Source organism: Mixophyes fleayi, chromosome 1 (genome assembly GCF_038048845.1).
Source record: "Mixophyes fleayi isolate aMixFle1 chromosome 1, aMixFle1.hap1, whole genome shotgun sequence".
In the NCBI taxonomy this organism is placed as follows: domain Eukaryota; kingdom Metazoa; phylum Chordata; class Amphibia; order Anura; family Limnodynastidae; genus Mixophyes; species Mixophyes fleayi.
The window spans coordinates 416,917,133-416,930,542 of NC_134402.1; the positions used below are offsets into that span (position 1 = coordinate 416,917,133).

General features: G+C 37.6%; 1 protein-coding gene across 2 annotated transcripts in view; it reads right to left on the bottom strand.

Moving 5' to 3' along the window:
• Positions 1–523: 523 nt before the first annotated feature.
• Positions 524–13,410, bottom strand: part of NDUFAF2 (NADH:ubiquinone oxidoreductase complex assembly factor 2) — a 56,361-nt gene continuing 43,474 nt past the window's right edge. For both annotated transcript variants that reach the window (XM_075183099.1, XM_075183109.1), the window contains exon 4: positions 524–2,946. In XM_075183099.1, coding sequence (XP_075039200.1) covers positions 2,707–2,946 — 240 coding nt within the window. In that variant the 3' untranslated portion in view covers positions 524–2,706. The remainder of the gene's footprint in view (positions 2,947–13,410) is intronic.

Here is a 13,410-nt window from a genome sequence, read left to right on the forward strand (position 1 = left end):
AAGATTATTTTTTTTTGCATGTTGTTTAATATTAGTACAGTGCTCTAAAAGGAGATAAGATTGTCCCATCTGCATTATTGCATAGTTTACAGTGAATATAGTCAAATAATTTTGTTTGTTGTAGCATGTAGAGGAGAGCCGGAAAGGAAATACAACATTTGGTACCCTTTTCATTTATCTGATGTGCAAGCCAATTAAGTATGCAGTTGTGAAAATGTTATTGCACTGCTTGGGCGACTTAAACAAAGCCTGTTGGTTGAATACTTTGGAAAACAATTACCCCCAAGTATGCCTTTTTTAATAGGTTAAGCAAGCCAAATATGCAAATCTAGATATTTTTTTGTTCCAAATGAACAATTGACTGTTGGTGTATTCATATGATTATACACTCGAGGCACACACATTCCTCCAATCAGATCCTAAGTGACTGCCACACACATTTTAGTTTAAATGTCATTAGAAAATCACTTTTACAACAAAGTAATTACCATAAAACCTAATTGTACAATTACAATACACACACTTCAGCTTCAAACCAATCTTTTAATGTATTACTGATCAATTTGTCCATCTGACGTACATTACAATGGATCATTTGTCACCCACACACTTACAAATTTCATGTAAAAAAAAAAAATTTGTATTGAATGATCAGATTGCAACATATGTGATCAGCTTTTAGCTAGTCCGGACCAGTGTAAATCGTGACTCTTATGATCAGAGTGAAGTTTTAAGCACATAGGGTCTAGACTCGAGGTACATCATCAAATCTCTATAAGCCTCCATAAAAATAAAACAGTTGTTGACATTAATCTCAAATGGGTTACAAAGATATGTCAAAGTCTTCACCAAATCACAGTCCAAGCTATACTGTCCACTAAATGGTGAAAGTTTGGGAAAGTAGTTCATCGTCCTCAAATCTCTCCAAGAGCAAAACTTAAAATCATGGATGAAGTGACAAAGAAAAGAATCTAAAGATCTGAATGCCTCTCTTGCCTTGTCTAAGACACTAGTCAAAAATGTAATGTACAGCAGAGTAGCCAGGCAGAAATTACTGCTCCCTAATCACTATAGGGGTGCGCATCTGAAATTTCTGGAGTTCTTGACCAGTCTTCTATGGCCAGAGGAGTTAAAAATAAAACTTTTTGGCAAGCATAGGTCTAGTTAAGTCTGGAGAAAAGCCAACAGTGTAGTCCCCAGTTAGAACGTCCTATTGACAGTCAATAGTTGCCATAATTGAAGTAACCATATATTCTACAGGAAAATGTCTGAAGCTCAAAATGAACCTAGGTCATGTGAAAGGGCAATGATTCAAAACACACAGGCAAGTCTACATCAGAATGGTTGAACAATAAATGTATGTGTTTTGAAATGGCATACTCAAAAGTCCATTGAGATGTTATGGCAGGACCGGAACTAAGCAGTTCATGCTCAAACATCACAATTGTTACCAACATCTGTGATGAAGAATGGTTCAGAAGTCCTCTAAGTCTGAGAAAGACTGATCAATAACCAAAGGAAATATCTGGTTGCAAAACAAATGCTTCTGAATAAATGCTTCACCAGTTACTGAATTAAAGAGGGCCAATTACTTTTTAACACAGGGCAACAAGCTTTGAAAAATATTGTAATTAATAATAGTACCAACATTTTCTTACATTGGGCAACAGTTTTTCCTAGCACATGTACTGACCACTCTAAGATTTAAAGATTTATTAATTTCACATTTGCATATAGATTAATGGGCTTCTGTCTCATATGTCCAATATTTAATAAACTTTAGTGTAAATTATGTTTAAGTCCAGGGTAGCACAAACAACAGGAGCTAGGTAGCCAATGTGCTTAAATTACTGCTGTTATCCAACTTTTTGTTGAGTCCTTTCTATTGACGTCAGTAGATGTATATTCAGCTCATCTTCTTAAAATATGTTGCAGATTTTTTTTCTTGTATTCTGCACAAAGAGTTACACAAAACATATATTATAAATGCCAGCAGAATGTACTCTTCCCCTTGATACAAACACCCTTGTTTATCTTGTGCCCTTTCTCTGCTATATTTATGCCTTTTATTTAATGTTGCTGTGGAGGGACTATACAAATCATTAGGTTTGTTCCACAATGTGAATATGTATTCAACGTTTAATACGTTACAAAAAATGCCACATCTTTGCAAACTCTTAAGCTTGGTGGAATCAAGGAGGTTTGTCAACCTTGGACCTAGCAACAGTTGGACCGATCCAAACGCATGACCATTGTGTTGAGAGACAGGATTATGGTTCAATTAGTCTACCCATGTGGAACAATATCAAGCACTTAGGGCCAATGGTCTGATTTTAATCTATCTTACTTATATTATCTCTATCCTACTGTGTGTCGGCAGCTTTACATAAGACACCAAACCCGTCAGTCATGAACTGTAGATGTAAAATTGGCTGCTATAATATACGGCTTGATGCATTTCAATAAACAACTTTATCGTAATATATGAAGATCAGCTGCAGCAAATGTTATTGCCAGTTACAGCCCACACTAAATTTGTTCTGGATCTTTAACACACAGCTGCAAGAGGGAGGTGGGGACATGTGTAAAAGTCAAACTAAAAAGCCATTTGGGTTCATACATAAATGTGCATTTTCACATTTGCTTTTCTTGGAAACAAATAACAGCAATCTAAACCTTTTTTCATTCTAGTTTTCAGATGCCAAGCTATTTCTTTTGCGGGTTCCAGGTGCCAGGTACAAATGTATTTGCAGTGCTTGTTGGTTCCTCAGTGGGTGTGTGTTTGCCATAATCTGGGGCAGAGGCGTGCCCTTTAATCTGTGTTTTCATTGGCTCAGCAACAAGTCCATTTTTGTGTTCTAAGTTCTGCATACGTTTGTCTCTCTCCAAAAATTCCTCCCCTTTGGCGCTTATTTCCTGCCTGAGACGTTCATTTTTGAGTATTTCCTGAAATAAGAAAAATTATAATTGAGAAAAAGCAACCAATAAAACACTTCACGTAGTAATTAAAATGTAAAATTGATATAATTTTAATTCTATATTTTATTTTGATTCATGACCCTTCTTATCAAGATGCAGTTTAAGCGATTAAATATTGTATATTAAACTACTGTTACTGAATAACTAGAATAGATAAATGGAGTCTAGACCCTATGTGCTTACAACTTCACTCTGATCATACTAAGAATCGAGATGGGTGGTGGTTTCAAATCGACGGCGGTTTAATGGTCTAAACAGCTGCATTTACTATAGGGCGGTTTGAGGCTTCAATTTAAAATGACTGGCGTTGTATGACAGATTGAAAAAGCTAAACCGACGGCAGTTTGGATGAAACCGCCATCAAGACCACCATCCAAAGGACAGGACAGGACAGTTCTAAATCCTGCTTCAGAATGGCTGATAGCTTAAACCTGCTGTTTGAACTATTTTGCTATTCAGAACATAAGAGAAGCACAATTAACATTTAAAATTATTTTGGCAATCATTATTTATTAAGAGGCAAAATTAATTAAATATTAACTTATGAGGGCAACAAAATTTCATTATATTAAAGGGGATAAAATTATTTAATTATTATATTATTCGGACCATACGCAATGACAAATTGTGCGACATAATTATATCCACCAATAACAATCAGTTAATATTATATATTCACAGTTCCCCCATAATATAATGCTATAATAGTGTCCCCTTAAAAAAAAAAATCTAAATAAAAAATAAATTCCCTCATAAGTTATTAAAATCATTTTGTCCCTTAATCAATAAATAATGATTGTCCAAATAATTAAAATGTCAATGGTGCTTTCTCTTATGTTCTGAATGGTAAAATAGCTCAAACAGCAGCAGTTTGATCAATCTCGCCTATTGCAACCACCTCTTTCATTTTGGCCCTTTAGATGGCTGTTTTGCGGCTGATTTGAATACCCCATCTTAGTAAATACGGCTGATTGTATGTTCATCATTGTTAAAATCGGGATGGCGGTTTGGGTTTTAGTAACTACGGCAGTTTCCAAACTGCCAGGAAAAATAGCTTAAAAGCTTAAAAGCAGCGGTTTGAGCAAACCGGCCTTTAGTAAATCTAGCCCTAGACTTATACTGGTCGGGGCTAGCTAAAAAATGACCACATATATTGCAATCATCATTCAAGCCAATATTTTTCTGTTTGTTGGTGACAAAAGATCCATTATAATTTAAGTCAGATGAACAAATTGATCAGTAATAAATTAGGTGTAAATCTATCATCCAAAAAGATTGGTTTGAAGCTGAAGTGTGTGTATTGTAATTAAACAATTAACAGTTTTGTGGTAAATACTCTGTTACACACACACACTCTTTAGATGTCAGTAGAAATACGTTTTTGTAACAGTCACTTGTTTTGTGACATAGAATCTGATGATTGGAGGAATGTGTGTGCCTTTAGTGTATAATGATGTGAATACACAGAAATGCAATTGTTCATTTGGAAAAAAAAAATGTAAATTTTTATGTTTGGCTTGCTTAAACAAAGCCTGTTGGTTGAATACTTTAGAAAACAATTATTCCCAAGTAAGCCCTTTTTAATAGGTTAAGTTACCCAAGCAGTGCAATAACATTTTCACAACTGCATACTTAATTGGCTTGCACATCAAATAAATGAAAAAAGGTACCAAATGTTGTATTTCTTTTTCCTATGCAGCTCTCGTCTAAATACTACAACCGACAAAATTATCTGACCATATTCACTGTGAAAAGTATGCAACAATGCAGGTGGGTCAGTCTTATCACTTTTTACAACACTGTACTAATGTTAAGAAACATGCAAAATAATGTTTTTCTGGCCATTTACAATAGTTATACTGTCCCTGCACAATATCTTAGAGATATGCTTCATCTTTGCAATGTCATACAAAATAAAATTTGTTATTAAAAAAGACTTGTTAATGCCGATGTCTCCAAAATGTTACTATGCTGAGTAAGGGACTTTTGTTTACTAATAGCAGAGGTGAGAACATTTGTCCAACATTTTTCTCAAAACATTTTTTGCTGCAATTTCACCATAACTCTGGCTGACTATTCGTGTCTCTCCCTGTGTGACACATTAACTCTTAGGATTAATCATACTCTTAAAAAAAATAAAAAAATAAAAAATACTACTTAAAATATGCAGCGTAAGACGTATTTACAAGCAGCCATCTGGATCGCATCTCTGAATATCACTTCTGTATGCTCTCTGTTCCCCAAAAGGCAAATACATTCTTATAACTACTGCTAAATAACGACACACACCAGAGCTTATGGAACCATGCTGGGGTGCATGGGTCTAAGTACCATTGTTTGACCCTGGCCTCAGTTCCTTATAACTCTTGGTACCTAGGTTTAGGTCCTGCACCAGCGGCTTACTGAAGTGCGGTAAATATCCGCCATCATATTGCACTGTTACATGCTTGTTTTTTGGGGGGAGCCCCGGGTTCGAGGTAGCAATGTGGACAAACTTGTACATGTCTGACAATGATGGTGGACATTCCTAACAGTTATTACCAGATATAAATTTATAATTGAAATAAACCGTTGTGACATACGTTACTCTGCATATTTGTGCAATTGAAATATGGGTGTGGACGACATTTTAGTTATTATGAGTAAATAAGGAGTAAAAATGTATATTTGGACATTGCTAATTGTTTCATAAAATAATAATGAAAGCGCTTTTAACTCAGCAGTTTTGCACGGGACCAAAAAACGATTTGAGGCGCAAGTGAGCGCCATCCACAACTCCCAGGGAACCTGCTGTCTGCGGGCATTGGATGTCTCATGCATATTAGTCCAAGCCATGGCAGTCTATGGCACACACCAGCATCTGTGAAACTACCATGCCCTACCAGCCAAAGACCTGCAGATCCACAGCCGCTGCAGTCATAGACTGCCTTCCCTATGCCTATCTGACACCAGGGAACACCACCAAGGCCACCATGGGGAATCTGCCCGAGACAACAAAGACAATACCAGGAATGTCTCATATAAGCAGCATTTTCTTTGAACACTTGCCAGCGGAGATGTACAACACTGCCAAATCAAAGTCAGCCCTAATTTATTCAAATTCAATTTCAGAGCAAACATCCTTTCATCAATTATAATAATTAAAATGTGAAATGTGTTTGGATTCTTTGAAAACATATTTTAAACTAAGTCCTTGGGGCCTGGGGACAACTAGCCATTTGTTTCTATCAGTGGGTGACATTATTATTTAAAAATAATTTTTTAAAAAAGTGAACAGTACACGGCCATCTGTACCAGGTTAATAAAAACATTGTTTAATGTTTCAAAATATTGCATCAATGTAATCCAGCTTAATTAGTACCTACACAGAATTCACATTTAACAGATATGTGTAGAGACAATATAGAACATGTCACATATAATGTGTGTTACAGCTGTATAGTTTCCTCTACATTCTCCTTTTTACATGTCCGTATGAAAGTTATCTTCAGGGCAGCTATACATTTTCATGAGTGTTAGCGAGTGTGGAAGTACATGTACTGGCAGGAGTATGCTCACTCTGCTCCTGAGACACCTGTGACATCATAAAGCTGGCAGCTTTCAGCACACTGGCTGTGAGTGATCACATGAGATCAGTGTCACTGGAACGTCTAGGGTTCAGGGTTAAGTTTATTGTCATTTTTAGCTGCTACACAAATTTAAAAATATAATTACCACACCTTACCCGTCACCATTATCATGAATCTGCCGCCCCCAGAACAATAAATTGCACTAAAGGACAAGAGGAACCGATACAAAGGTTGTGGGGTTCGGAAAAGAAGTGCGAGTGTGTGTGTTTGTGTGTGTGTGTGTGTGAATCAAGGAGTACAAAGAGAGGTACCATGAACTGAACCAGAGATGTCACAAGGAGGGCAGCATCTACGATTCCACTAAGCTAATTAAGGATCAGAGTGGATGAAATATTTTCTGAAAAAGTAAGCTTGAAGTGAAGGAGGAATAGAACTAATGCCACACTAGTGAATGATTCCTTAGGAACACTGATTTTGTTTATTTAGAAAAAAGCCAGGATTCAAAATATATGTAACATAACCACCACCACTAAGCTGGACTCACTCTGACCGATCCAGTGCTTGGCCACCGCAAGACAAGATGCAATTTGGCAACACCCGTGTGTTTTGGGGCCCCACGCAGCAACATTGGGCCAATATAACAGAGTGTGTGGTCAGCTTAATATAGCCCCGTTAAGTTAGGGACGGGCTCTTCCGATTAGTCTCAATGGAACACCTGGTAATAGTTAATGTGAGTGGTTGACATAACACCTAAATCATTAATTTAAAGCCAAAAACCAATAAGGAGCAGTTGGAACCATCTTTGTAGACAGCTGCCCACATCAAAAATCTACAGCCAGCAGGTATTTTTAACATACAATTTTTTTTTTTTAAATAAATAAAGAAAATATGAGGCTCATTCTTAGGAATAGAGGGTTGCCAAAAATTGGGAACTACACCTTTCAGCTAGTCAAGACTTTTATGTAGGGATCCTGTGTCTCCTGGATGTTCAGTGACCAAAGCCTGTAATATCAGAAAAGAGATACAGTGCGATTGTTCACTTACATGTAATTGTTCAGGATGTCTGACTGGTCTTGGAAGTGATACCATATCACTAGTCCTGGACAAAATCACATCTGACACACAGAACATTTCCGCAAGCACATTATGGTGCCAGCCAATATCCAGCTACATTGCGGTTTAATTTCTTGGCATCAGCATCAAAGTATCCTGGCATATGCTGGGTGAACAGTTGGCTCCTGTTATCTATTTCACTTTGTTAGATGCAAGTAACTAGATTTACGCTGGATGAAGTCTAATTCCTAATTTCTCTTTTCAACTTATTGAGATGTGAAGAGGGCTCAGGTGAGATACAGATAAGGACATGAGAGGGACCTGTAGGAGCTTTTTAAAGTTGCAAATGTTTGATTAGTCACCATACAAGTAAAATAATAATAATAATAATAATAATAATAATAACACGAGAAAACAAAAACTGCAAAGCAAAACTCTAGAGTCCCGATTGTGGATTCAAATAAAGTAATATTAAGGGTGTTATATGCCATATTTGTCTGTCACTAATCTTCGCCAGTGGTTGAGGATCTTACAATTAGCAGCCAGCCTTTGTTGTCAGATTAAAACTACTTGGAGTGGACTGAGCTTTGCCAAAGGTGAATGATAGAGGCTTCATGTAAGTTCCCTGCTCAATACAGCAAATGCTTGTGGTCCCAATGAACACTTTAATTAAAATTTCCATCAAGATGCATTTTCAAAGCGAATGGAATGGTACTTGTTAATTACATGGGCACCACCACGGTCAACGGCCCAGCAACACTGAGCAAGTTGCCGTTTTAAATCTCCTATTGCCTGGTCATATTTAGTGAATACATGATCACTGCAGCGATTTGAAACCACTGACCAGCGAGACTGTAAAACCCATAAAAATCCCATCACACAAAGTAAATGGAACCTGATGCATTGTAACGTGGCTGTCAAAGTTGAAAGCCAAGCTGTGCAAGATATGAAATAACGGGGTTGCTTGTTGATCCTGGTGCCCTTATAGTTAACATGTACCAATAAACACATTTTAAGGTTATATGTCTCTTAGGAAGTAATCAATTGTCAAAAAAAATTATTTTTACCATTAATGTAGAGGACACAGAAAACAGAAGCAAACAGGTTTTGTAGCCGTAAAAAGGAAAAGTACACCATCATAGGAAAAAATAATCCATATTTACTTTATAATCTTAAGTAATTTAAGTGGTGCCCTCATCTTTTATCATCTACCTCCATATATGATCCCTTACAGAAGCGCTGTAAATCTAAAGCAGTGATAGACGACGGGCATCCTTAGCTCTACCTACTGACCGCTGAGCCTTCACCTGCAGCCCCCAGATCCTTTCTGCCTCTTCGGCTCCAGCTCTTATTCTCTGCCTATGAGTGGGGCATAAGCAGAGAATAAATCTGAACTCTGTCTTCTCCGTTCCCCTGGAGTAGCCAACCTCATCACGGGACCTCCTCATCATGTGACCTCCATTGCACGACGCAGAGATCACGCAGCGTCAGCAGCACATCTGACCGTCATGAGGTCTACCTCCTTCATCTAAGCTAGTGAGGTTGTCGATTACTTCATTAAAGCAAGACAAGGACTTGATAGGCAGGCCCTTTTATGCACAGGAGTGCTGTGAAGAGGACTATATTTTGTGAACAGACATCTCTGTCACTGGGCACATTGTGTTTCTTCCAGCCTTACACCTAACTTTCAAAACCTGGTGGAAAATCTGGTCCCACAGAAATTGCATCGAATAGTCACATTTGTTTCTGATTAATTGTGTCACTTGCTTACCTTATATTAACATGTCTACTGATGGGTTATTACAGGCCAAAGAGTCTATGTTCGATTGAACATTGTTTTAACTTATTTATGGTTAAAGTGCAGCCCTTTTGAAGGTAAGAGGAGTGCACATGCAGACCCTTGAAGGTCATCAGGTTTCCACTCACTCATTTACAATATCTACTCAAAAAAAGCCTTGTATGTGGGTCTGCAGAGCGCTTCATGTTACTTGTAAATGTAGTCGTGTCTGGTTGAAGACTTACAGCTCCCATATATATACATTTTAGGGATCTTATACAATTCCTGTTACGATCTGCCTTGATTCTTTGTGTTATGATTTGCCTTGTTACCCTGTGTGCACATTACCCTGCAGTATCTGTGATTCTCCAGAGGAGCTGCTGTCCGGCCATTCCTCTATTAGGGGTTAACTAGCACTGCTAATTAATTATCCTCACCTGTCTGTGGCCTATATATGCCTGCTTATTCCTGAATCCTTTGCTGGTCATTGATGTTCCTAGCCTGCTCATGTGTCTTTCTGTTCCTGGATTACCTGCATGTTTCTGGCTGCTACTACAAACTGGTTTCAATTAAGTCATCTGCTGCATTTCTTTATTATTTACTGCTTGTTTGCCAAGATCTGGAAATCCATTGTTCCATTCAGCCTGAACTGTTACTGTTTATTTTTGCCTTACCTGGACTTTACTTTACTGCAATAAACAGTTTAAACGTTTATTTCATGTGTCTGGCTCCATGGCTGTAATCAAGGAATTGGTTTTGAACAGAACCATAACAATTCCACAGTATTTATTACACAGCATCATATAAAATGATGATCACCACCATACTGACCACATTCAGACCTTCACAGATAGCATTAGTGGATTTCTAATAACCAGAATAAGGATTCTAGCTGCATTCAGATGATGTACGAGCTGGGACTCAGAGATCGCTCCGCAATACCACATCTTCAGCAGAAGTCTGAGTAATTTGGAAACTTGCAGCATGGAAGGAGCACAGAACTCATTTTTATTCTATAGATGTGTCATCTTGCATCTACTTCAGTTAACAGTGAGAGTTTATATTTTGTGTCCCTGCATTTTATTACTTGCAGATTTTAGAGCTTTTGTACTTTGTATATTATGTGAAATGTTTCAACGCTGCTAAAGCTTTATTGTTCTGCACTACTGTGACACAAAATAGCTTTTTGAATCAAAATATTCCAAACAATTATACATTTTAACTAATCATTTTAACTGTTCACTGCTAAGAGTTTCATATTGCAAAGCAATAGCTTTTAATGTTATAGAATCACTCCTAGATGCTGGACATTAATACCCCAAGCTAATACAGGATGATTAGGTATGAACACAACTCCTCTAGGGTCCTGGCACATGGGAATTTTGGCCCATGTTGCCCTTTGATTGAACTTTAAAGAGTGGTCTCTTGCTCCCTATAAGGACTGCAGAGGCTGTGCACTTGGTGCAACTCAGGATCAAAGTATTCTTTACCATCTATACTCTGTTGAACGCTCACCCTCTGCTGCTCCGAGTGGTAGTGTGAACGTCCACCGTGATCCTCATAAGGACCATTTTAATGTCCTGATCTAGATATGTTCTTGAGCTGTGAACAGAATACGAGTACACACCCCAACATTCACTACCTATGGAAGGACCAAGGTTTAGGATTACCCAGTCCTCCCATAGAAACTTAAAGCAGGTCAATCACATTGTTGACCTAGCTTATTGTAACACATTACATCACCAGGCTTTTGATTGCATTGTAAGAAACAGGAATACTACTCCAGCAATAGTGTGACCATTCTCCCTCCTCAGGGCAATCTTTTCCATTGGGCACGAAGGGCAGGTGCCCGGGGGCCCCACGGGCAAGGGGGCCCCATAGGCAGGGCTCCTAATTAGAAAAAAATAATCCTGCAAAAAAACCCTTCAAGGGTCACTGAGCAAGTACATCTATCTATCTATATACATCTATCTCTCTCTAATATATATATATATATATATATATATATATATATATATATATATATATATATATATATATATTATCTACTATATAAATGCCTAGTGGCGTGTGTGAAAAAAAAAAAAGCTGCAGCGCCACCTGCTGGGCAGAGTTATACACTGACCTATATATTTCTTGAAGGAGAAGTGACAGTTGGGAGTGGTTGCCGGGGGTGACAGTGGCGAGTTTTTAACATATACATACATATATATATATATATATGTTAAGATGGCCCTGTCCCTCCTAAAGACTACCACTTCCTTACACCCCTGGGCACTAGAGAAATTATTTAGTGAACTAAGAACTCTACGAGCCATTATTCACCAATTTATTAATAGGTTTTTCTTGCATTCCAACAAATATGATCACCTTCTTGTAATTCAAATGGGAAATGTTCTATATTCTTTAGTATTGCAATTGTCATTTTTCCATGGGAGGAAAATAAAAACATAAGAAACAATGCAAACTGCTTTGCTCAAAGACCTGCTGCAGAAAAAAACAAACATCAATTCAGCCTCCCATGCTATCTGTGATACGATTGGCTGGCAGTAAGGTGGTGTTCAGGGACTCTCTCCTTTGATCACACATCAATTGAATCTGTTGAAACAATTACCAGTGTCCAGCAGCTCCATTCATGTTATTGGCCCGTTCATTTCAACGGGGTGTCAACATGAATAGGAAAAATACAGCACTTACAGTTGACCAGGGCAGCACTAATAGGGAAGAAATTTGACAAACTGACTTGTTGTAAAGGTGGCATCCTAAGAAAGTGAGATACTAAAAGTCACAGAGTACACCCTATTCTACTCTTAATGTTTGACTATGGGGATAACATGGCTGTATGACGGATTTTATGCACCTGTTAGCAATGGTCTGGCGGAAATGGCCAAACACTCTAATTAGAAGGCCCTATAGTGTAGTATAGAATGGGTTTTACTTCTATGCCAGTGGGTAACCAGCCCAAAACTAATAGTTTACTTTACTGTAAATGAGGAAGCGGTTACACTGAAAAATACAGAGTACATAAACCCTACTTACATTATGTTCAATGATTTCAATACAGGTAAAGCAAAAGCCTTTCTGGTATAGAATAGAAAACTTTCTAGTTGAAATTCTGCGAGATCGATATATAACACTGGTTGAGTAGCACAGGAAGAAGTGATCTATAACAATCAGACATCTACTTTCATTTTCTAAAAACTACTAAGAAAATGACAGAATTTGATTGGTCACTTGGACTTACAGCAACTTTTTCCAGTGGAAATGTCCCGAATTAGTCACTTAAATGACTGATTAATCAGAGCTTTATTACATGTTTTAATGTTAGTGTATTATTAGGATTAGTGGATGCATTATGGGACTATAAATTATTATTGGTATCCTACGTTGGTAATAAACGGGCAGCTGAAATACATAGTTAATTTTACTAACTTTTTTAGGAGTACAGAATAATTATGGAAACGTCCTCTATGATTAGTTATACCTCTGCTATGAGAGCAAAAGAAGCTGCCATGATTAAAATATGAGCATAATTAATGCAGACATTCACTGCGTTTCTTGGATGTCCTAATTATAAAGAGAGCTGCAAATCTGTAACTTTCAAGATTTGGTCAACTGTGGTGTCCTCACAGAAACAACGAGAAGAGTTGGAGAGATATTTAAGCTACACCTATTAGGACAATATACAGTCAAGTCCATAAATATTGGGATATCAACACAATTCTCATATTTTGGTCTCTATACACCACCACAATGGATTTGAAATGAAACTAACAAGATGTGCTTTACCTGCAGACTTTCAGCTTTAATTTGAGTGAATTTAAATCCAAATCAGGTGAACAGTGTAGGAATTACACCGGTTTCTATATCTGCCTCACTTTTTAAGGGACCAAAAGTAATGGGACAAACTGAATAAACCTACATCAAACTTTCACTTTTTAATACTTTGTTGCAAATCCTTTGCAGTCAATTACAGCCTGAAGTCTGGAACGCATAGACATCACCAGACGCTGGGTTTCATCCCTGGTGATG